General features: G+C 37.7%; 1 protein-coding gene across 1 annotated transcript; it reads left to right on the top strand.

Annotated features, from left to right (window-relative positions):
- The first annotated feature begins 16,871 nt into the window (after positions 1–16,871).
- LOC126832375 (kelch-like protein 10) lies at positions 16,872–24,594 on the top strand. The gene is made up of 6 exons (XM_050563128.1): positions 16,872–17,697; positions 17,838–17,985; positions 18,429–18,598; positions 19,277–19,548; positions 23,244–23,335; positions 24,348–24,594. Exons 1-6 carry the CDS (start codon positions 16,887–16,889, stop codon positions 24,496–24,498), a joined length of 1,644 nt encoding a protein of 547 aa, XP_050419085.1. The 5' UTR covers positions 16,872–16,886; the 3' UTR covers positions 24,499–24,594.
- The last annotated feature ends 1,163 nt before the right edge of the window (positions 24,595–25,757 follow it).

The following is a 25,757-nucleotide window of genomic DNA, read 5'->3' as shown; positions in this document are numbered from 1 at the left end:
CACATCTCATATCATTTAAATACTATTATGTTCAAGATAATGGAGTTTTTACACAGGGACTTGCCCCACAGCAGTGGAAACCGGAGTGGGAATTTAAAATGACATATATAAACGTATTATAAGGTTATTTAGCTAAAGGTGATTCGTGTTATTTCAACATGGCTTTCATCTTCTGATCACTTCATTAATGACAGTCAAAGTTCTGCTAATGTCAACCTATCTGACCGTACACAACGGCAGGAAAAAAAGACGCACTCCAATTATCTTCGACTTGAAAAATGGCCGTCCGTAATGAGGTGATCCCAACATCAAACAACCTCCATTAAGCTCGCTTCTATATATCTCTTTAGTCAACCGACAGAATTCACGTTCGTCCATTTCTCTCTCCTATAATAATGTGCCCATGGCATGACATTAAATCCCAGCACATCTCAAACAAAGGCTTAAAATTACCATTCAACATTAAATCAGCTCCCCTTCTTCGCGGTCGTCTTCTGTGACGACATTAATTATAAAACGACACTAATTCAAACAGGATGTCAAATTTCTAACAAGGAATTGCTTATTCTTTATAGATAGACTAATGTAAGAAGCATCTTCTTGGTGTTTTTGACTGAAAAACTAGAAGATTGTAAGCGCATAAAGAATGGATTTACAATGTGTATCCTATGCAAGCATGCGCTTGATTTATTCCAGGAACATTTCTGAAAGTTAAAATTAGATTACAATTTTATGTCGCTTATGACTAGTTGCAAAAATCACAGCAACTTTTAAAACAATATCTCCCAAATTTTGAACACCTAGGGCGATTACAAGATTTTGATATATTTCAAGGGGCTTCATCTTTAAGACTCGTCAAACTAGTCAGCATGTTTGGAAAATAAACCCCAGTGGGCAATAATTTTGTGAATAATTGATGCAAGCCTCTGAATTTCCATAGGGTTCACCTACTACCTCAACAAAATGTGAGTGTCTTGAAATGTAGGACGTTAGAATAGGAAAAGTTCCAATTGAAAAGTTAATGCGGGACCACTTGGATATTTTATGGGAAAAGTAGGAGAATGAACTCAAACCAGATACCCCCTTCCCCGTCCCGTGAACTGCAATTGCTCAATATGTTATTATGATGACAAATATTCAATATTGATACATAATCCCGGAAACATTTCTTGAAGTCATATTATCCATGCTATCACTGATCAATTGATACCAGATAGTAAATGTCACATAAAATACTGGTCTAATATACAGTTTGTCAGGAATCCGGGAAGAAAATTGTCAGATAAAAGTGAACATCATGCCTAGAATCTTTAATTATCAGTAATAATATGCCAGATAATTTAATTTGAACGACCGTGGTCTGTGCTTCCATCGCCGGATACAATTTTACGCTCGCCTTGTCCGATTGATTTGATTAGAATGTGGACGCCCTCGAGTTGAATACCATTTTAGAGGGACTCTATGTATGTTTATCTTCCAAATTATGTTTGATATATTATCAGTAGATATATCAAATTGTCATTAATAAAAAAAACTATGGTTACCAGGCAAGCTATTTTACGTAGGTTTCAAGACAGAACTAAATTAACTGTAAATAAATGTCTAGGTGGCGGATGTATGTATAAATCTCTAATTTTGTGATCAATTTTCTTCCTATGGGCATTTTTATTTGATTTAAAAAAATTAGTCATCAATACTGGGGGCGTTTATCAAAAGAAAACCGGCTTCCACCCCCTTCAGTCTACCCCAAACCACTGTTTCTTGTTAACTACTGAAATGTTTGACACACGAATACGGGATTTTGGAAAAGGAGCCTATATTTCGACGCTCTAAGACAAAGTCGACTACACACGTTATGTAATAAAACAATTCGTTCGTGCAATAATCCGATCGGTAATGGTTGTTGTTTTATAACACTAACAGTTTATGTTGGAATATATTGGCAATAGCACATTTCTTTTGTCCTTATAACTGGTCTAACACGACAAAATGAAATATGCTATAACGTCTTACTGTTCTGCCCCGGCTGGGCTAATGAAGACGGGAATACGCATAGTTTGCTGCGAAGGAAATTTTACTCAGACAGCGCGGCGCAAAGGCCTACTCTTATTTCGAATTCCAACAGTACGGGTTAACACTAATGTGTACACCGGACCTTGGTTTTTTGTTCCATCCGAACGACTAGTATAAATGACAATATTGTATGGCTATTCTAGCCGAGCGATTGTATCTTAATCATCCCGATGATCTGCCGAGATTTTCCGGTGTGGTTTCCCTTGTCAGTGGTGCAGGACGGAGGTCCTAACAAGAACAGCTGTCTAGTCGTTCGGATGGGACGGAAAACCAAAGTCTCGTGTACACATCAGTGCACGTAAAAGATCCATGTAAGAGTAAGCCGTAGCGCCGCTGTCCCGGCAAAATTTCCCTCATAGCACACTGTATGACGTATGCCCGTCTTCATTAACCCAGTCGGAACAGGGCCCTGATTCACGAAATCTTAACTAAAGATAAAATCCAAATTTTAGTAGATACTTCAGTTTTGATTGGCTAAGCACTAAAATCAATCTAATATTATCCAATCAAATAACTAAAATTTTGATTTTATCTTAGTTAAAATTTCGTGAATAAGGCCCCAGAGCAGTAGGACGTTCAACCCCATTTCATTTCATTTGATGATGATCTACTAAAAGTCCGAGAGTTTTTTTTTTAAATATTACTGTTGTGAAGCCCAACGTTTTGTCATTTGGGAGCCACGGTGGTTCCATGAGTAAGGCCACGCTTACTAAGTTCCCGGGTTCGATCTCGGTGTTCGCCAAAAACATTCCTCAGGATTTTCTAGATTTTCCCTTGTCAGGAAAAAAATAACATGTTTTGTGTACACGTTCCTGTGCGCGTAAAGGAAACCTTGGAAGTAGGGATTCATTATCGCCATTTTTTTTATTGCCTTCAAGACCATAACTATGTATTGCAGTCTGCCTAGATTCTCAGTGTCAGACGGCTATACCTTGTCATGTGATCATAAAGATGACCGAACGTCTACTGGTGAAATATTATTTCCGCCGGTGGATCAAAACATCTTCTTACATTAGATACTTCATTAATCATCTGTATACATGTCATCTTTATTCACCACAGGCCGACATGTTCCAGCATGGCGAAACATTAGAGACGACAAACTTACTTTTCCTGTACACAAATGAAAATGAAATGAAATGGGGTTTAACGTCCTACTGTTTTGCTCCTAACTGGGCTAATGAAGACGGGCATACGCCATACAGTGTGCTATGAGGGAAATTTTGCCCGGACAACGGCACTACGGCCTACTCTTATATCGAATTCCAACTGTCAAGGGATCCTTTACGTGCACGCCAATGTGTACACGGGACCTCGGTTTTTCGTCTCATCCGAATGACTAGACAGCTGTCCTTGTCAGGCCCTCCGTCCTGCATCAGTGACAAGGGGGAATCACGCCGGAAAATCGGAATGAACTTTCTCGGCCAATGTAGGGATCGAACACCCGACCTTCAGGCTACCCACTTAGCCACCGCGATCCCCTTTCCTGTACACACCTTAAATCTGTTAAATTGGTTAATAAGGTATACCACAAAGGAATGTCATTATGAGTTCGCTCCGCCTATCCAATGCCTAAATTAAGATTTAAATGTATCCTATTGTTGGAAATATTTTGGAATTTCAAACAGTTTAAAGGGGAAGTTCAGCCGTTACAGATTCTGTATATTTGTATGTATTACGTAGTATTGAAATAGTTCCGACACTCTCAACCCGATGTACAAATCGTGTTATGTGACGTTATCAGGGTAGTTGGCACCAACTCTTAAACAAGCAAATCACGGGGACATAACATCGTTTATAAACAGTGACAGACAGTTACCCGATAATGTCTTCATTTGTTAATTCACAGCAAAGTAATTTTTGCTCTAGGGTTCTGCATTGTCGAAACTATTGTAATACAAGATAATAAATAAACGATAAAGAATCTGCAACGGCTGTATTTTTCCTTTATAAAAAGCATGTTCATGAAAGCTTATTAATTTATAATGGAAAAGAAATGAACGGGCACGAACGTATGCCTTTATTTTTTTCGACGGTCAAATCAGCAATACTAGGGTGGAAAATTGTGTCCGAACAGCGACAAAAACTCAACTGTTGAGGGTTATTTACACCTGGATTTCACCCCACTCGAACGATTAGACTACCCCTGATAGGTCGGCTCACACAAGGTATCCAACCCCGAAGATTCTATTGGAGAACACAAGGTCTTTACCGTTCGACTATAACAGCAACCAAATTTTATTTATAAAAGCTTAAAACAAGACGGTCGTACATGGAGATTTGCCGGGACGAAGTACAGGGTCAATGGTTGCAACACGATCTCTATATCAGCCTAGTTCTTCGCATTTGATAAGCTGGGGACATAACAGATAAAAAACACACTTGAGTGCTGAAAAGATTCAGGCAAATTGCCCTCGTGACTGCCATAAAAGTGACACACGTCACCAATGGACTAAAAAACACCCACTTCAACTTCTCGACACTGAGTGAAAGTTTGTGACAAGAGTCATAATGAAACAATAACTGTATATCATAACAATAAATTATAACCAATTTAGTGCTCTTTCCAGAGTTCGAGAGACAGCGTCTACTCAAAACTAACCAGCAGTGGTGTGGACAGGGGTGGTAGGCGCCCTAGGTCTCAACCCAGAATAGGCGCAAAATTGGTGATTAGGTGGGAAGTTGCAGGGGTGGAGACATTGTCTGAAGGGAGATAGTCGGGAAGGGAGATAGTCGGAAGGGGGTGGGGCGCAAAATTTGACGTGGTCGCTGTATTAGCTAAATCATTTCGAGATTAATCATTGTACCTTCTTTATTTCAAAACATCTATTACGAGCAGGCGTCTTTAGGTCTTGATCAGTGGAAGGCAGTCGGAAAACCCGGTAAAATAGCAAGCGAACCTACTCCTTGTCATTACAAAAATGGATCTAACCCATGATTTGAACAGATAACCGACCTTATGGATTTATAACGCCGTCCCTCCCCCTTATCCCCCCTGCTCCTCAACACAGATACACACATAATATACGTAATAACGATTGCATATACCTACGCGTAACTTACGATTTAGGTAGAAAAACTATTACAATGCACAGGGATTGCATCCTAATTGGCCACAGATTCTCTCCTACAGGCATCGTTTCTGCTCTTCAGATGGGCGGGAGATTAAATACATGTAAGTAGACACCATACGCCATTGTGGCATATGCTAATCACCCGTGTCAAGTGCTTACTCGCTCTTTAAAACACCTTTTACAAATTGAAATAGATCCGCTCTCCACCCAACAAATTCAACTCAACCATCTCATCAGTAAACGTTCACGAGAAAGACACATTCAGGAATAAATTGTATCTACTTTTTAGCATATTTATCGCAACTCATTACATTTTCTGCATATATTAGATAAAATTCGCTGTTTTGTTTTACTTTGTTAAAAAAAGTTAATAGAGTTGATAATATGAGTTATGCCGCTATCTAAAAGATTAAACAGTAACGACATTTTAACATATTCAGAATGTACCCGAAAAAGTACTTGTCGACCAATCCCAGCAAGTTTTAAATTAAAGTACGAGCCGTTAAAAGTTTTCATTTGCGGGGGAAACTCTTCTGGATTTCGATCGAGTTGTCCAAAAACCAATTTAAAAAAAATCATCTCAAATGCTCTGACATATATAGATAGTTTACACGTTTTTGATGACAAGGGCAATAACTAGATCACTCGTTGCTTCAAATGATTAGCAAAACAAGACAACGTTTACACAACATCTATGAATTACAGATAACAAATAGTGTAATGAGTTTACATGGAAAAAGCCAGCCTTGCGGGTGACCTTGGTATGAAAGCAAAAGTACAGATCACAGTTTACAAATTTGCAGGGATTTTTCATTTGGTTATAAGGAAATTCAGAATACAAGTCTTGTCAAATCGCATTTACCTTCTAATTTATAAAAGCTTCTGAAACCGTTAAAAGCCTGGCGAGACTCTTTGTTAGGGTACAAAGAACAAATGTTCCGAACTTCAGAAATTTTGGTAGCAAATTACTGAGCTACCACTCATTTCCACCCCTCCGCTTTTAGGTTCCGATTTATAAAATATTGTGAGCGTAATGCAAATGCAGATCTGATTTGCCAGCAGAGTATTTTAAAACTTGGTCAGATTGTTCATTGTGGCAAAAGTTTCACTACCCGACGGTATGAGAAAAAAAACAATAAATTTGCCCCCAAAGAAACATCTTACTGTGGATAATACATACGGCATCTATTATTGAAAATTCTCTTGTAAACCTTACTGTTAATCGGCCTATTGACCATATTGAACCCGATTCATTTTATAATCTGTCTTGTGGCTAACTGAAAGTATTAAGATCATGCTGTGTTCAGTCGTGTAGAAAATCCAAATGTCCTAACAAAGGAGGTTTTTCATACTGACCATTGACGACAAATGACCACAATTTTCCGCCCCATTAAACGGCCATAATGTGACCATTTTCTCTGTTTTCTCGTATTGAACATCTTCAGGTTGTCATGCGAGTGTCACGACATTAACTCAACATATAATTATAGGAGAAAGATTAAACCTCCCAGTGGTTTTGTTAAATTTCATTGGTTATTTTATCATTATGATTTGACCTGTAGAGGTCATCAGTCGAGCACGGTAATGGGTGAAAACAGAAAATAACGTCCATGAGTTAGTATTGTAATAAAATGGGGTTTAACGTCCCGCCCCCACTTAAAATTTTGGATTACAGATGGGTAGTTTTTATTTCTTTATATAGGTGGGTAAAAGCATACAAATTAAACGTCAAACTGAAGATATGATCTAAAATTCTCTGTCTCAATATTTGATTTATAGGGTTAAGAAATACCCCTCTTCAGTTGTACGACGATCATTTTAATTTATGCAAGTATTGGACATGGCTATCCAGGCACATGTAAATAAAATGGAATTTGGGTATCTTTTACCCAAAAAATATGGATAGCTAAATTTGATGAATTGGATTTTTTTTTTTTTGGGGGGGGGGGGGGTAAGCTTACGTAAACATTTTGATCCGCAAATGCCGCCAGTGTATAGATATTTACAGTGGATTTTGTGTTAGCCAGATACGACAATAAAATATTAATATCCGATTGCTGTGCTTTCTTTTGGTTACAGCTAAAATATACAAACCGTATTTGTGATATCCAGTTACCTCTTTAATGTACTTTGTGACAACCAGTTATCCCCATAATATACCGTGTACAACCCAGTTACCTACATGATATACTTTGTACAACCAGTTACCTCCATAATATACTTTGCAAAACTAGTTACCTTCATAATATATTTCGTGTCAACCAGTTACCTTCATAATATATTTTGTGACAACCAGTTACCTCCATAATGTATTTTGTACAACCAGTTATCTCCATAATATGTATATTATCTAATGTATCTAACCCCACGGACTGCGTAATGTCGTACTCCCTTTAATTAATAATTTTGGCGATTTTAATTCTAAAATGCACACATTTCATTTAATGTGTCACGATAATAAATGAGCTTTACTGCATGTAGCTACACTGATTGGAATTAAATTTGTCTTTTTTTCTTTTTCGCAGGCTTGGGATTTACTGTCCAGATATTGTCGAAATGTTACCGTTGGTAAATATTTGTATTATTGTCAGGAGGAGAACCTCATTTGTTAATGCAAACCGTTGCTAAGAAAGGTAGCATCTATTCGCTAGCTTCAATCGGCAGATGACAACCCTTTTGGAAAATTCCGTTTAAGATTTCACTTCGATTCCGTTGGTCAAATCTATGAAAAAATAGTAATACCATTCACGTAATGTCGATGAGATATAACAGGAGTCAAATTTCTTAGTTTTATTTAAGAATAAAATCTTGAATTTGGCTGATCGGATGTCTTATTGTTGTCAGTGATGTGACAAGATCTGATTCAATTTGCATTTCCAAATATTAAACAGGCATTTGCAAGAGCTTTATGTATATCTGCCTATTGCGGGTCTTTCTTTGGGCCTTAAATGTTATATAAATAATTATTAATTAAACATTAATTAACATGGCAAGACTATAATGAACTCTCGATGCCATCGAATGACTCCGATTTTAAGTAGATTAGAGCGATTTGGCTATTTAATGATTTAACTTAAAAATGGATAATCGAAACTTTGTATATATTAACGGTAGCAATGGCAATCGAGGCTATACTGATCTTCTAACGGCGATAACTTGACTCAGACTGAAGTAATTTGATTGAAATTTTCAACATATTCCCTTTTCATTGTCTATTTTTTAACTGTTTTAGCGAGAACTGTCAGCTCTTTATCTAATCCTACATATTGCCCTTTTAAGCAAAAGCCGGATGCTATACAAATTTTAATTTCAACGCAGCAACGCATGAGATTTAATTTGTTTTGCTTTTTCACCCATACCAGGTCTAGTTATTTCAAACCCCATTCGATTTACATTTCACTTCTTTTTATGGTTTATATGATGCGTGTTTTATTATGCGACGTATTTAACACAGGGAAGAGATCTACGGTCCCTTCCTGGAATTTTCCAGCGTGGCGGAGGAAAACGTCTAGTCGTTCGGATGGGACGAAAACACACAAGTCCCATGTTCACGTTGGTATGCACATAAAAGAAACCTTGAAAGTTTGAAATAAGAGTAGGCAAAATTCACCCCATAGCACACTGTATGGCGTATGCCCGTCTTCATTAGCCCAGTCGGCGCTAAGCAACAAGTCATTTCATTAGCCCAATTGGTGCATAAAACTAGGAAGTTCAAAAAATGACCATTGCATTTCATTTTTTAAAAAAGAAAACATAGACACGATTTAACACTCCCATCTTTTAAATAGCCTGACATTATACGGTGACACTTTAATGGTTGGGGCTATACATGTTGTCATTTACCAGTATTTTGTTGTTTTATGACATGTGTATTTTAAATAATGATGGTCAAATCTTTTAACTGCATGTAGAATGTTGGATTTTTCGTTTTTGACATTTAAATTTGTCACTAATTCACAGACAAACTACAAGACATGTTACACCTTGTCATGTCAAAATGCCTCCGCCCATCAATATGTCGTGCCTGTCGAAGAAAATAGTGCCAGTGTTGTCAAGGCGACATGGTTTGATTGGCAGTAAAGGATCTTGTTTCGTTTTTTACCTGTTCAAAACCCGGTATTAATCTCTTTCAAAAACAATGTCACCGCTTTAAGGGTGAAAACTAATAGGTGGTTCATTGTTTACGACAACTAATAAAGCTAGCCACCATTATCGAATTTCACTGAAAGTCAAAAAACAAAGCAGACGTCATTAGCCGGCACCTGTTTTTGTCATCATTAACAAGCAGACGCAGAACAATGGCGAAACCCATATACCTGGATAGAATTTAGTCAGACCATTATTCTGTAAAAACACATTCGTTATAAAAATATTAAACGAAAACAAGAAGTAGAATCCACCACAAGCGCGGGATTATCTGACAATCGTGAATTAATGGCTGTACTTTATGGATTATTTTAGTCACTAGACCTATTAATTGGAACCAGTTTTCTAATTCATCCCGTCAGTGGTGCAGGACGGAGGGTTTGGCAAGGACAGTATCGAGTCGTTTGGATGACTGGGATCCGGTGTACACATTGACGTGCACGTAAAAGAACCCTTAACAGTTGGAATTCGAAATAAGAGTAGGCCGTAGCGACGCTGTACGGGCAAAATTTCGCTCATAGCTTTCTGCAAGGCTTATGCCGCCTTCATTCGCCGGTTCGGAGCAGAAAAGTATGACGTTAAACACCATTTCATTTCATTTCATTTCATTTCAATTTCTGATCATGGAAATGAAACAATATTGAACACTACCGGATAATTCTGAGGCATTATTCGACTCTCGGTGGTACGAACCTAAGTTATTTTGAAAATGTATATTTTTAAAAGGTTTAAATTTACACCCCACGTCTCAATCCCTAGCTATACAGTTACAAATTGTGAGTTAATAAAAAAATTGGCGCGTCTGTTAAAAGAAAGAAATGACGGCTGAGATGCAGTGTAGGGCCTACATCTTCGAAATGAAATGAATTGGGTTTAATGTCCTCCGGGGACAGCCATTTCGGGGTATGGTTCTTTTTGTGACAGTGGCTGGCAAATTAAGGTTAGACAGGCACCCCTACTCGAACTCACATTGTGACAGTTTCAAAATTAGTTTCAAATTAAATAATAGATTATCGCCGTAACGAAATGACATTCAGCAGTATAATGTAAAATGCAATATCTGTATAATGTTTGTGTCTTGTCTGTCGTTTTCTTTTATCGATTGTGTTTGTGTGTAGTGCGGTCTTCCTGTGGTTACTAATATATTATATCAAACTTCTTTGAACCTAAACATACATTATGCAAGAGCTAAATCTGCCTATTACAGGTCTTTCTTAATGTCTGACATGTTATATAAACTATTAATTAGACATTTATTAACAAAAAAAGGGCCATATTCGACTCTAGATGGCATGGATACTCGAGATTTTAACTAGATTAAAACAGTTCGCCATTTAAAAATCAAATTTAAAAATGGGAAAGCGAGGCTAAGTCCCGATTACACCAGTGCCCGGGTTACTACTGTGCAGGCATCTTGTCAAAACTACAAACAATGATAATTTGGCTGAGAATGAAGTAATTTGAATGAAATTTTCAATATTTTCCTTTTTCATCATCTATTTTTGAATTATTACAGCAAGAATGACCAACTCTTTATTAAACTCTTAACTAATGTATCTTTAAGTTACTTCAAGTATAAAATGGTATTTATCAACATGAATAATGTCGTCTATATTTTCTCTGAATCTGCAAGTTTTGTCGTTTTTATAAAAAAAAAAAAATAAAAAAAAAACCCAAAAATGATTTGACTGATAATTCAAATTACACAAAAGGTCTTTGTCAATTGTAAACATTTTTTGATGAAAATATTCAGGATATTGGTAAAATTTATACAAAAAAAAAAATCATTTAATTGAAAAGTAATGTTTTTTTTAATGAATTGTGTGTGTTGTTGTTTTTTTTATTTCGATATAACCTTGAATACCGCGGCATGTTACAAGTCAATGAAAGGATTAAAGGTAAAAGGTGGCACTAATTAAAATTGGTGGACATGTTGACAGTGAGTGTGGGCGATCGTGATCAAATACAGAGTTTTCTAGCTTCTAGAACTTTTAAAAATTGAGCGATGAAGTGGTCGTAAATTATGCCGAAATGACAGTTTAAAGGCATACGCACACGTAAAATCAAGATGGGGCTATGAATTTTGATATAGTTCTTGACCCTGGGTAGCAAATCAATTTCTGCAATTTAAAAAACAAAAACAAAAAAACAAAAAAACTATCACCCCCCCCCCCCAAAAAAAAACAAACAAGCTTACCCAGTTTCGATTGAAAGTGCAATAACAAATGATTTGCGAATCCGGGCTTCAATAGGGTTCGTCTATATAAGTTTTTAGACCCACAATCAAAAAACGCTTGAAATAAAATCTTTAAACCTCTAATAGAACTTCTACCAACAAAATGAGTTAGAAATAGTTTTTTTTAAAACGATCCGCAACCCCCCAACATCGCCAAGTGATGAAATTTTTAACGTAAACGACACAGATTCGGCGATGACTGGTGTCCCCATGTATTTTTTTATTTTTTTTATTTTTTTTTTATTTTGAGAACGATCCGCAACCCCCCAACATCGACAAGTGATGAAATTTATAACGTAAACGACACAGATTCGGCGATGATTGCCAAATATTTGAAGGGTTCGACGATATGGTTGGACAACATCGCGGCGATCATTCGCCGACAAATAATCGCCTTCGGTAGTACAGTAGGCTACATATGATATACCTTCCATTTCAATGTAAAAGTGAGTAGGCTACATAATTCAAATATGTATGATAAATGCCAGCCAGACATCATAATTCCTTAGGATTACCGTCTCCTTTTATAAGCTCATAGCAAACAAATCAAGAGGAAAATATTGTCCTTCAAATCATCTCCTACTTGTCATCTTAACGACTCAATCGATAAATTTGTCTCGGTTGCTATTTCTACAATAATCCTATTTCATTAACTTTTTAATGATCGCCTGATCACAGACGTGTAATTCCATTTGCCACTCTAATGGACCGAATTTTTGTAAATATTTCTTTATTTTTTTGTTTAGTTACTTTTATTTTTATACGTTTGGACATGGACCCTATATTCCATGGTAAAAAGACACTCCCTCCGCCGCCCTGTAACCACTACTTTATAATACTTTATAACCCATAGTGATGATACATAACCGGTACTTCATAATACACAGTTCTTTCGTTTATGGGGCGTAATGTCCGCTTCTATCGGGGTGATATCGCAGACATAGTATATTCTTCATTGATTTCTATTAATTGTTCCCGAATATGAAGACGAACCATTTGCTAAGATTGTTCAAGTATAGGAAGGGAAATAACTCTCTTTTTACATGGAAACAAGGCAGCCTTAATTTTCCCAGTGACTTCAGTGTTACTGGTCTTGTTAGACGGCTCCAACTTTCCCCAAATTTTTGTTTTTCACTACAGACAGAGCAAGCGAATGAATGGCCGTGTCTTTGCTCCAAGGTTGATCACTGAAATTTTGAGATACACAACTTGAAGTAATAGTAACATGTAAGTATCCGCCGTACCGTAACCAACCTATTAACTCTGTTATCCTTCCGCCTTTAAGCCATGAATAATTAACAAAACCTGGCAGAAAATGTGAACTCAAACCCCTTCTTCGATTCTAGTCCAAAGAATTAACAAAAATTGCCATATACTACAGGCGAGACAGTGGTGAGAGAGAGAGAGAGAGAGAGAGAGAGAGAGTTTCTTAAGGGACAATAACACTCTTGCTGGCTTGAAATCTCCAGAAAATAAATAATATCTCTATCTAAGTACTAGATGTTTAAGTGTCCTACCTGTTGTGTAAATTATCGATTACATCCTATTTTACTTGCCCAGAGGGTTCGAAAATATTTTTAAATCGAAGTTTCATTTGAAAATGTTTACGTTAGACGTTTCAAACCATTATGTTGAATTTTTCAAAATTTTTAAATAAGGTGTGTTAAGATGAAATTTGTATCATCAATTAATTGAAATATTCTAAAATAGTGCAATTTGTTGACCAGAATAAAGATTGGGACATATTATTCAGTTACAACAAGAGTGGTATTGAGCCTTTAAATGGATGAACTAAAGATGGCAAAGTTAATATGGTGGTGCTTATCCATTGGGTTTTGTGATTACCTCCCTTTAATTGATAAATTAAAGAATTAATGTGAATAAACGATCGCCTTTGGTACTTCTAATAAAACAATTTAAGCAATGTTACCCCGTGAAGTCCAATTGCTACTCACGTGCTCTCCTCCCTTCTCTTTTTGTGGACAGCTCGTTTGTGACCGGAAGCAGCCATCCACGACCGCATCAAGTCAAAGCTTACCGGAACCATGGGGTTGTTGTGAGTTTGTCACCTGCATCCAGATATTCTACAATATCATATCACACTTTATTCACCAACTTGTAATCAATAAACTAAAATCCATGTAGAAATTGTCATCTTTGGGTCTAATCATCCTGGACCGAAACTCATAAAAAGTTTAGCATTTTTTTCCGATTACTTTTAAGATGGAACTCAAAAAGGGTATGCAAGATAAGAGAGAGATGGAACGGGGGGGGGGGGTGCTATGGAAATTCCCAGACCCGAATACAACGTACTCGCTGCGCCACCCATGTACGGGCCCCGCTGATGTTGTAATGCTCGAAAAAATTCTCGTTTACAGACGGCGGCGTCGGTCGTCAGCGAGCAACGAAATCTCGGAGCTTACGGTGTACGGCCTTCCAAGAAAGTTTTGAAAACTTGACGGCTGCAAACGCGCTTTCCTGCTATTCCGGCCCGCGAATACAGTAACTTTAATGTGGTCCAATATAGCCTAACTGGATGACCTGGCGCTTGGTACGTTCGGGCATTTTTATGCGCGAACTCTTATTTTTTTTTTTTTACTGGCATGCGCACAGGTACTATTTCTTTTTCTTTTAACAAGTACCCAAATCGGGGATTTCGTGCGGAGGTAGTTCGGAGGTAAACAGTCTGTGAAGTACAACACTTGCCACTGTACCTGTGTATCGCTAATTATAAACCGAATGTGTGAAGCAACACTTGCCACTGTACCTGTGTATCGCTAATTATAAACCGAATGTGTGAAGACAGTTCATACATATCACTCAAAAATTTTTCAGTACAAACTCAGTTGATTCACGCTCGATTTGCTACTAAACAAACCCATCGGTTTATTTTCTCAACAGTGTGACCCGAAGTGACCGCGGATTTATTGACCTTGTATGAACTTATCCATAGCTATATCCTTACACCGAGAGAAATTATCTAGTCTCGGTGAAAAGAACCATGGTCATCTGGTAGAAAATTACTTTTGTATTTTTTGGAACGGAAAACAGTGTTTTTAGAAGCAAACTAACCTGCCGCACATGAGGAAGTCATTATACTAATAATAAAAGGCGAGACCTCTTTTTGCGGCGCAGGCTTATCACTGAGTACTAAACCGTCCACAAACAATAATATAGGAAGCCTAGTGACGAGTGTAGTAACGTAAGTAGGCTATAGACTATAGGTTTGAGTCGAGATTACTCGCTTTCAGTTTACTCTGTTTTTGCGATAACCAATTATGTGAGAAATACCATACTGACATTCGGTTTTCAAAAGTTGTACGCGAACTAAATGCGTTTGTTAGATACTGACAGAGCAGCCCCGAGTCGAACAATCGCCGCCCGAGCTGTCTTCGTCAGCTAGTTTCACAATATCGTGCAATAGGTGTATTAATGTGATTTTTAGGTTTAACCCCGCAAACAATGCCAAAATAGTGTTTTCACTGCTTACAGAAAACTGAAATTTAAAAAAAAATTTTTTTATGAGGGTGACCCTCCCACACACTCCCTATCGAGCTGCCGCTCGGTCTGCGCAGCCTCATGCCTGGCACATACTGTCAACATTGTATATTTTTCCGTTTCCGCCCTTCCACCCCACAATATATATTTCACGGCTACGTTGCGACGGTACCAGCATACCCAGTTGTTGACACCCATTACATCACTCCTGTCTAACAAATCATAAAGCTGTGGTGTTACGGTGGCGGCATAGTATTTCACCGTAACACCACAGCCACTCTAACCATTCATAATACATCTAACTATCAATTTACAGCACTTCACTCCCTACACATTTCCCCTAGTCCTACTTTCCCAAACGTCAACAACACATCTCATACATCCAGTTCGCTGATTAACCCTTGTACCACGTCTACTGGATTTCAAACGACCAAACATCGCCGGCCGTCGTGGCGTATGAAGAACTCGTACTCCCCGAGAAATTTCTGAAAATTTAATCGCCGCAGATGCGTTTTTCTGCTATTCTAGCCCTCGAGTAAAGCGATGATCTATATAAATTCAGTACAAAATCGTGGTATTCAATTAAAAGAAAAGTAGAATTAGTGTTTTATTAGACTTGGGTCACTTTATTTTGCCAACTAGATGATATTTTGCTAAGCAAAGTGGCCCCAGACAAAATGATTTAATTCCTAGTCAATTCAGTACAAATTCACGGTATTCAATAAATAGAAAAGTAAAATTGGTGTTTTATTAGGGTACTTTATTTTCCCCACTTTGACCATCTGCCCGAAAAGTTAGGGAGCAGCTGCCCCTCCCCCTCGCCCCAACTGGTTCGTACACCCATGGCACCACCCTCTCAAGGGCATTAGCACGGTTTTGATAGAAAGTTGGTAAATTACAGTACAGTGTAAAATTATGAAGAAACATGTCCCGACCCGAATTGAAACTGCAATCCAATGTAATTCGATTGAGAGATTATATAAATAAATTATTTGCCATGGACAATGAATGACTGAATGAGATGTGGATTAATCCCCTACTTTTCTGCACCGACCGGGATAATGTCCTACTTTACTGCACCGACAGGGCTAATGAAAGATGGGCATACGCCATGCAGTGTGTTATGAGGAGAATTTTACCCGGACTGCATTTGAATTCCATCTGGCAAAGCTGCTATAACGTGCACGCAAAGGTGTGCACGGGATCTCGCCACCCAAACGACTAGGCGCCTTTTCTGGCCAGGCTATCGGTCCTGCATCACTGAAAAGGGGAAACCAAGCTTGAAAATGACCTGGAACTTTCTTGGCCATCACTGAGATCCTGGTTAATGAGGCTCCTCCTGCAAATGAAAGTCTGATATAATAGTAAAAGAAGAGTTCGATCGTGGTTAGTGACTGCTGGAAGTCATTACTTTTTACCAAGTAGCTTATGCTTTGGAAATCTAAGTCCATACTATTATACATAGTAACGGATGACGTGTACGAGGCAGACCATGCTTACTAGAACAGCTGATATCACTTATCACTGAATTAGATGACATAGCTAAGAATTTTCGTTGTATATTATACTCGTATTGATGTGACGTTATCTATACTATGACGTCAATCAATATACAGGACGTCATTTCTATTGTATATTATGGAAGGGTGTGGTTTGGTCAAGAATAGCTAAACAAAATGACAGAAAGAAGCAATAGCGAGTTGGATATGGACACGGACGAAGTAAATGATGGTGGGGTCATGCAGAAAAAGTTTAGTATGCAAGCATGTAACGTTTTAGCAGAGCTTCGAAGAACAGGCGAGCTCTGCGATGCCGTTATAAGAGTCGACGACCAAACGTTTCCAATACATCGCAATATTATGTCCGCGTGTAGTCCGTATTTTAGAGCCTTATTTACTAATCAGATGTTCGATACCAATAAAAGAGAGGTCATCATTCCAGGGGTATCTCCCGATATTATGAAAGAATTAATTGAATACGCTTATACTCGCGACATTAAGATAGACTCCGAGAACGTAGAACTACTTCTTCCTGCCGCGGACCAGTTCCACATTATTGGCCTAATCAAAGCTTGTTGTGATTTCTTGTGCAATCAACTCGTAGCGGAAAATTGTATCGGTATCCGTAACTTTTCACGAGCTTATTTTTGCCACAGTTTGGAAAGAACAGCTCTGAGATATCTGTTGCAGAACTTCACCACCATTTATCTCGTAAGCAACGAGTTCTTGCAATTAGATGTCGATGAAGTCAGCGAAATTTTGTCCTCGGATGATCTTAATGTGAAAAACGAAGAGTTAGTTTTTGACGCTGTTTTAAGGTGGATTGATTTCGACCCCGAAAGACGAAGATGTCACATGGCGAGAATTTTAAAAACTATCCGACTCGGGTTGCTATCTACCCAGTTCTTTGTCGAAAAGGTTAAATCGCATCCATACGTCAAGGAAAGCGAGGCATGCAAACCCATCGTTATAGAGACCCTCAAGTTCCTGTATGATTTAGATATGGATGACGAAAAAGAAGTTGATCTAAACAACCCGTTGGCTAAGCCGCGGGTTCCACATGAGATACTGTTTGTGATTGGTGGATGGAGCGGCGGGTCACCAACCAATATGATGGAGACATATGATACGCGAGCTGATAGATGGATTGTCTGTGATTCCGTTGATCAAGGTAAGGATGGGAGGGTGAGGGGGTCAGTTCTGCTTAAGGGCAAAATATATGGCCGTCTGCAGAAAAGTATGACGTCAAACTCCATTTCATTTTATTTCGTTGATATGTAATTTGTGGGACAAATGCTATCTTTTATACAGGTCCACGAGCTTATCATGGTACAGTAGCTTTGGATCAGTTAATCTATATTATTGGTGGTTTTGATGGCATGGAATACTTCAACAGTGTTCGGTCATTTAACCCGATAACCAAGAAATGGACGGAAGTTGCGCCAATGAATGCCAAACGGTAAGTACGCCATTTTATTGGATGTGAAGAAACAAAATGCAGAGGCAAAGGGAAGCAATTAGATTTGCTTGGGTTTGTTAAACGTTAGTATTTTTCATTTCTCCCTGGTACCATAGGTATATCTTCCCATTTAATGGAAGAAGTGCGGGTGTTGCAAACGATTATGTTTATCATTTATTGACAGCTGTAATGATAGTGTTGTTTAGCATCTATTGACAGCAGCTGTAATAACAGTGAATTGTTCATCATCTATTTACAGCTGTTATGACAGTATTGTTTGGCATTTATTTACAGCTGCTATGACAATGTTGTTTATCATCTATTTACTGCGGTTATGACAGTGTTGTTAATCATCTATTTACAGATGTTATAACATTGTTGTTCATCATCTATCGCCATTAGATTTCTCATACAAGTACACAGTTGTTTATCGTATATTATAGGTGTTATGTCAGCGTTGCCGTATTAAAGGGGCACATCTACGCTATGGGTGGATTTGACGGCCATGTTCGACAAAACACTGCCGAAAGGTATATGAAAAAGAAGAACCAATGGAGTCTTATTCAACCGATGAACCACCAAAGAAGTGATGCTAGTTCTGCAGGCTTAGAAGGTAAGTCCTATTATATCGTATAAACTGTCTTTCCTGTACAACCATGTGTCTTTTGTCACCTGTACATTCTTTAATAATTAATAAGTTTATAATCCACTCCAAAAAGCTAGATCTTTATTAAATTATTCGCTTACGCGCAAGGGTCTTTACCAGTGAGCGGAGAGCAGGCGACCTTACTCTTTATCACGCACAAGCCTAGGATCGAATGCACAATACTTGAATCAATATCAGAACATATGATCTAAAGACTGAATAAAAAGAAGTATAAAGCATAAATTATATATGTGACCACGTGGGACATGTGGCTCAAGAAATCAAAACACAATAATACATGAATTTTAATTCTGATCTTTAAATTCAAAACACAATAATACATGAATTTAAATTCTGAACTTTAAATTGGTGTGTGTAAGAACACGATTACTGTTTAAGAATGACCCAGATATTTAGCTTACACTATAATAATGTTCAGAATAATGGGATGGAAAATTACTGACATAACCCAAAACGTTTAATTTTATGCATTTCAGAGAAGTTTTTGCCCTTAAACGTTGGGAAAAAAAAAAATTAAAGTCATTTTTGAAGGCAGATAGTTTGCAACGCAAAATCGATATTAAAGAAAGAATGTTTTTCTGTTCGTTTATAGAATGTTTCAACGAATTTTCCTTCTTTTTTCAGGTAAACTCTATATTTGTGGCGGTTTTAATGGCCAAGAGTGTTTGAATTCCGCTGAAGCTTATGATCCAGAAACCAATCAATGGACTCTTCTGACACCAATGAGAAATCGCAGAAGTGGTGTTGGTGTTATTTCTTATCGCGGATGTATCTATGCGTTAGGTGGATTCAATGGCATCACGAGGATGAATACTGGAGAAAGATTAAGCCCATCTACCAATACGTGGCAGACAATCCCAGAAATGTACAATCCCAGAAGCAACTTTGCTATCGAGGTGAGAAATTGACACAATTACTTGCACAGATGGAATAATCTAACTTATATTATAGCTTTATCCATTTTCGTTCCTATGCTTCTGAGTGTCGATATTATACGATCTACTATACTATTCAAAAAAAGTAGGGGATATTTGATTTTGGGGGCATAATACTAAAATATGCAAATGACTACGAAAAAAGTCACTATAGAACCTAACAGAAGAAACATTTCCAGTTACATGTGACGCCCAAACGCACCAATAGCTACCGCATGGAATGCAGGTGATGCTTGGGATCATCATGGGGGTCCAACCCAAGATTTGCACGACTCTGACTTTGAATGTTACAGTCATTGTGGCATTGAATTCCAGGGTGGAAACATCAGTTTAATTGTTTTAGTGACCAGAAAACAAATTTTGATATGCGTCGGCTTACCCAAAATGAAAGGTTACGTGCCCTTGGCATGCTACAGATCGGCACAACACAGGCGGTTGTGGCGCGGACGATGAATGTTTCTCAGTCTGTCATAAGCAGGCTATGGTCCAGATACCGTGATACACAATCTGTACAGGACAGACCACGCTCAGGTCGACCAAGGGCGACAACTCAAGCCCAGGATCGATTTATCCGTTCCTTGGCCTTGAGAAATCGTGTCATCACAGCAAATCAGATCAGCGCTCGTCTTCAAACAGACACTGGTGTGAGAGTGAGTGGCCAGACGATTCGGAATCGACTGCATAGGGGTCACCTTCGCGCCCGACGTCCTCGCGTGATCCCTTGTTTGAGAGATCATCACATTCAGGCAAGACGTCGTTGGTGTAGGGATCGTCAACACTGGGATAATCGACGCTGGAGCAATGTGATGTTTTTAGATGAGTCAAGGTTCACTGTTGATTTTTTGGACAGACGTAGGAGGGTGTGGCGTCGTCGAAACGAGCGCTTCCAAGACGTTAACGTCATCAGACATGATCGATTTGGGGGTGGTTCTGTTATGGTGTGGGGAGGCATCACTGTTGCTGGAAGAACGGCTTTACATGTTGTTGCAGGGCGTGTTACAGGCCAGTACTACCGGGACAACATCTTGGCAGTCCATGTTGTGCCGTTCGCACGACGTCATGGCCGCCGTTTCATCTTCCAGGATGACAACGCAAGATGTCACAGGGCCAGGATCGTTACAGGTTACCTCCAACAACAGAACATCACCACATTACCTTGGCCAGCACTGAGTCCCGACCTCTCCACCATCGAGCATGTCTGGGACATGCTTGGACAGAGGTTACGTCAACGTCAACAACGTCCTGCCAATGTCCAAGAACTTGCTGCTGCGTTGCAACAGGAATGGGACAATCTGGACCAAAATGACCTTAGACGTCTCATTAGGAGTATGCCACGTCGGATCAATGCTTGTTTGGCAAACAGAGGAGGATTTACCCGTTACTGACTTGGTTGTGATGCTGTGGTAACTTTGCTGTTTGACCCCGGGTATCATTTTACCCTTATAATGGTCAGTCTGTGCCTTACTTAGTCTAACGATCATTTGGAATAAATCGATGAATGTGAACTTCATTTCATTTTGTCATTTGTTTCTTCGTCAGTTTCATTAGGTGACTTTAATAACACTTAAAAATCAAATATCCCCTACTTTTTTTGAATAGTATATTTAAACCTACACAAGAAAGTACCCACCGTTTCATGGGGACAGCTACGTTATTATTATAACGGATAAATGATCATTTTAGCTTGGTGTGGTTTTAACATATTCTAAATTACACCTTTTAAATATAATATACATTTAAGTGAGTTATATTGCTCAAAGGTGCGTATCCCGTTATACGCCATGTTCAGATTGGTTGACAATTTTTATACCAGAATCTTTTATTAAAGATACATTATGGGAGATTCGATAACGAGTTGGCAGTTCTCACTATGATAGTTAAAAACTAGATAATGTAAAGGGAATTTGCTGAAAATTTCATTCAAATTGATCCACTATGAACCGAGAACTAAGCAATTGAAATTTCAGCCTAGCCTCCATCATCATTACTAAAGTCAGTACTATAAACAGCATAGTCTCGATTATCCATTTAATCGTTAAATCGTGAAGGAAAGTTATGCAGTAAATCGGCTCATAATCCACTAAAGATCGCAGGCTAGCGATGCCATCTAGAGTTGATTATAGTCTGGATAGGTTAATTAATGTCTAATTAATAATTTAGATAACATTTCGGGCATGAAGAAAGACCTGCAATACACAGATTTAGATCTTGCATAATGTATGTTTAAATAAAAGCACTTCTGATTATGTATGTCTAAAACTTAAGTAAAGAGAATGAACGGATACATTTCTAATAATCTCCCAATATAAAAATTTAATCCCATGGAATTTTCTTTGAACATCCCTAATTGAAAAAAACTCGCCAGACCAACCCAACTCCCCTTTTTTTTTTACCTAAATTATTAGAACGTGTGGGCTAGACAAAATACTGACGTTAAGATTGATCCTTTTATATTTCTTTTTTTTTAAATAAAAAATTGCAAATTACAGGAAAATAACAATCGAAACAACGGTACAAAATCCCATTAACAAAGAATTATAGAAGAAGAAATGAGACACAAAGCTCCTCAATCGATCTGAAATAGCATTGAAATATAAAAACAAAACGTTAATTTCGCAAAGAAGATGAAAATGTAAATGGATTAAATATGGCACAAAGAAAAAAAGACGGGATTCAGCTCAACTTAAATCTGTATTATTCGCAGAGTAATGATATCGCTGTTGTAATGGGAATTGTAAGCTTAACGTTGGAAAACATTCTGTTTAAGTAGAAGCTTTTATAGCACAATTTTTTGTGTAAGAAAACATAAGGCAAGCAGAAACGATTACTTGCTCCTCAATAGACTATACTTAATACAGTTTCATATATTAACGACATCAAAAATTAGTTCAGAAAGCACCGTGTAAATTCCACGTTTCTTTTCCGAAGGAACTTCCACTTTTCTATTCCGAGCTTTTTTATTTCTTTTCTGTTCTTCAGTCATCTGCTGCATATCATTATCAACAAGCCCCAAACACGAATAGGGATGTACAGAAATTGAAACATACAAATCTGATATTTGTTATTGGTGTGCTTTATATCCGTAACAGTTTATATATGATAAGATATATGTTATTGGTATGTCTTATATCAGTAACAGTTTATAATGATAAGATAATTGGTTTTGATGAGTTTACTATCTGTTTCAGGGGTATAAAGGGTATGATGCTGGATTGATGCGTTAAAAGATGTTATCATATTTGTTATTACAGGTTTAATATCTTTTTCAGTTTAAAAATAGTATGATATTTATTATTACAGGTTAAATGTTTGTTTCTGTGTTTATAAGTAGTATGATATTTGTTATTGATAGGTTTCGTGTCTGTTTCTGTGTATAAATGGTATGATATTTGTTATTGATATGTTTTTAAATTGTCTATTTCTGTGTATAAATGGTATGCCATATGTCATTAATTGGTTATCTATCTGTTTCAGTTTATAATTGGCATCATATTTGTTTTTCAATGGTTTAGTATCCGTTTCAGTATGATATTTGTTATTATAGGTTTCCGTTTCAGGTATATATCCTATGCAATTTGTTATTGATGAAAATGTTATTTTTTTTATTGGTTGGTTCATAAATGATTTGTTATTTGTGTAATAATTATCTGTATCAGGTTATAGATGATATGGTATTTGCTATTGGCGGATTTAATGGAGTTACAACCATATTTAATGTGGAGTGTTACGATTCTACATCCGATGAATGGTTTGTACATTTTCACATTTTACGGAAATTATTATACATGTAATTGTATATAAAAATTTATTTACTATAACTTTCATTTTATGTCGCAACTCATCCCAGATTCGTACGGAACAAGGAGTGGATTAGCATGATACTTCGTGGGTTTTATCTGGGTACTCAGGCTTGCTCCGACCTCTAAACACCCTTTTATACATGCCAATTTTTGAAATAAAAGTATGCCTAGTTCCGAAATGACCGGACGAATGTCAACTGGACCCCCCCCCCCTCCTCTCTCTCTCTACACTACATATGATGTTACACAATGTTAATTACCTTGCATAGTAGTCTATCATTGTTGGCTCGATAGACAACCCTTCAACTCTCGGAATATTGTAGGAAAATCAATGAGTTATGTGCTAATCACTACTCTACTGTATAGAATTTTGATCAAATTTTGTACACTTGTGAGTGCATAAGTAATTTGAGTTGTCTGGGTTATTACAGTCGGGGGCCACGGTGACTAAGTAAGTAAGACGCTGGCATGCTAGCCTGGAGGTCGCGGGTTCGATACTGGTGTTGGCCAGCGCGATTTCTCCTTGTCAGTGGTGCAGGACAGAGGGCCTGGCAAGGACAGCTGTCTAGTCGTTCGGGTGGAACGAAAGACCGAGGTCCCGTTGCACGCAAAGGATTCTTTGGCAGTTAGGATTCGACATAAGAGTAGGCCGCAGCGCTGCTGTCCGGGCAAAATCTTCCTCGTAGCACACTGCGTGGCTTATGTCCGTCTTTGTTTTAGCCCAATCGGAGCAGAACAGTAGTGTGTTAATCCCCATTCCATTTCATGTCATTTCGTTATTACAGTCGGTCATCTATGATATTTGAATCCTGTACTGTAAATACCCTGTATTGTAAGAATTCCTCCACTTAGAGATCTTTGGAGCAGGGAACTTAGTATCAGACACACAGATATGGCCCATAGATAAACGATAAAGGTCGTGTCGAACCGTAATTAAAATCTAACCATCTTTACTTTCAGGTATGATGCCACTGATATGAATCTGTATAGAAGTGCTCTTAGCGCATGCGTCGTTAGAGGTTTACCAAACGTTGAACAATATATACGTCAAAAAGATCAAGAAAAATCAGAGGACCAGAAAAAGAAAAAAGCCACCACTGCTAAAGCATAAAACGCCGAACACACCGCTAGAATGTAAAAAATAAAACAGAATAATAAAAAAAAAAAATGAAAACTGTAATAATAAAAATAACGGTAAAATATAATGGCAGACAAAAGTGTAGGCAAAAATATTCATTTTTTTATTTTCCTGACATTTTCATTGTAAACTTAATAGATATATTTATTTTAATCCATTTTAAAGAAAATGAAAATTATTGGATGAATATTAGAATAATAAATGCATGTTCTATATAATACAATTTTAATATAAATTATTAACTTCGTTCTTTTAAAACAAATTTTGTAGTAATTGCAATGTATCATTATTGAATTCTCTTGCTATAGCCTATATTTTTATGTTCTTAGTAAATGTGCAATAGATATGATAAATGGACATTTTATTTCCCCCGTTATCCATACCATTGCTAAAAGATCATATCCATATTCACTCCTCTGCAAATTGGGAGACTTGTATCCAATCGCAAGACCACATCTCTACCTTACATTGAGTGTGCTGCATTATCTACTACACTTTGATTGGGCAGTTTGATGTAGGAAAATAAAAATAGAGATGAAATGGCCGCTTTTAAAAACAGCTATGTCCAGTTTTATTTTATGGTTTACAGATCTATGTTTAATATGGCGATATTTCCCGTCTTTTTACTTGGTTATCCTGTGTGAAAAAACCCTTGAAACGTTTACAGACGATATCCGTCACAACTGCTACACAGTGGTTGATATTAGTACTATCAGTGCAACTTAACTTATTCTTTTGAAATACCTACCTGTTTATCGAAGATACGAAAAGCGTAGATTTAAGACCAACACGATGAATTGTGCTACGAGGTTTTAATTTCACACCCCATATTCATAATATCGGATTCAGACTAATAAGTCAACGTTAATTCCATACCATTCCCTGGCCTACAACGCTCTGTTTTGACAATTCTGGAATCTTAGTCTTTATGATCACAAAGATGTCAGAAGCCCCCCCCCCCCCCTCCTGTGAAAAAATTGTCGACCATAAAAAAAAACTTAGATATACGGTGCCCGACAATTTTACAGCACCCCTGAGAACACTTCCCGCCGTCTCGTTGCTCTGGGCTAGTTACGGCATTGCAGTTACCATATACACACAATGGATGCTATTTTGGCCAGTCCAATATTCGTTATAATCAGAGACCGTTTAAGCTGGAGCAATCGATACTATCTATTTTGCCACACAATTTCACATGAAAGATAAAATGTACTGTCGCTAGCTACACCATC

This window comes from Patella vulgata, chromosome 9 (assembly GCF_932274485.2).
Source record: "Patella vulgata chromosome 9, xgPatVulg1.2, whole genome shotgun sequence".
Lineage (NCBI taxonomy): Eukaryota > Metazoa > Mollusca > Gastropoda > Patellidae > Patella > Patella vulgata.
Note: the sequence above shows the minus strand (reverse complement) of the source record. Positions and strands in the feature narration are given on the sequence as shown.

Excerpts from the sequence above, each read along its gene's own strand:
- LOC126832375 (XM_050563128.1), top strand. The coding sequence starts at position 16,887 with ATGTCCGCGTGTAGTCCGTATTTTAGAGCCTTATTTACTAATCAGATG. Across the intron at positions 17,986-18,428 it reads GCGCCAATGAATGCCAAACG|GTGTTATGTCAGCGTTGCCG; the intron begins GTAAGTACGCCA and ends CGTATATTATAG. Across the intron at positions 19,549-23,243 it reads GAAGCAACTTTGCTATCGAG|GTTATAGATGATATGGTATT; the intron begins GTGAGAAATTGA and ends TATCTGTATCAG.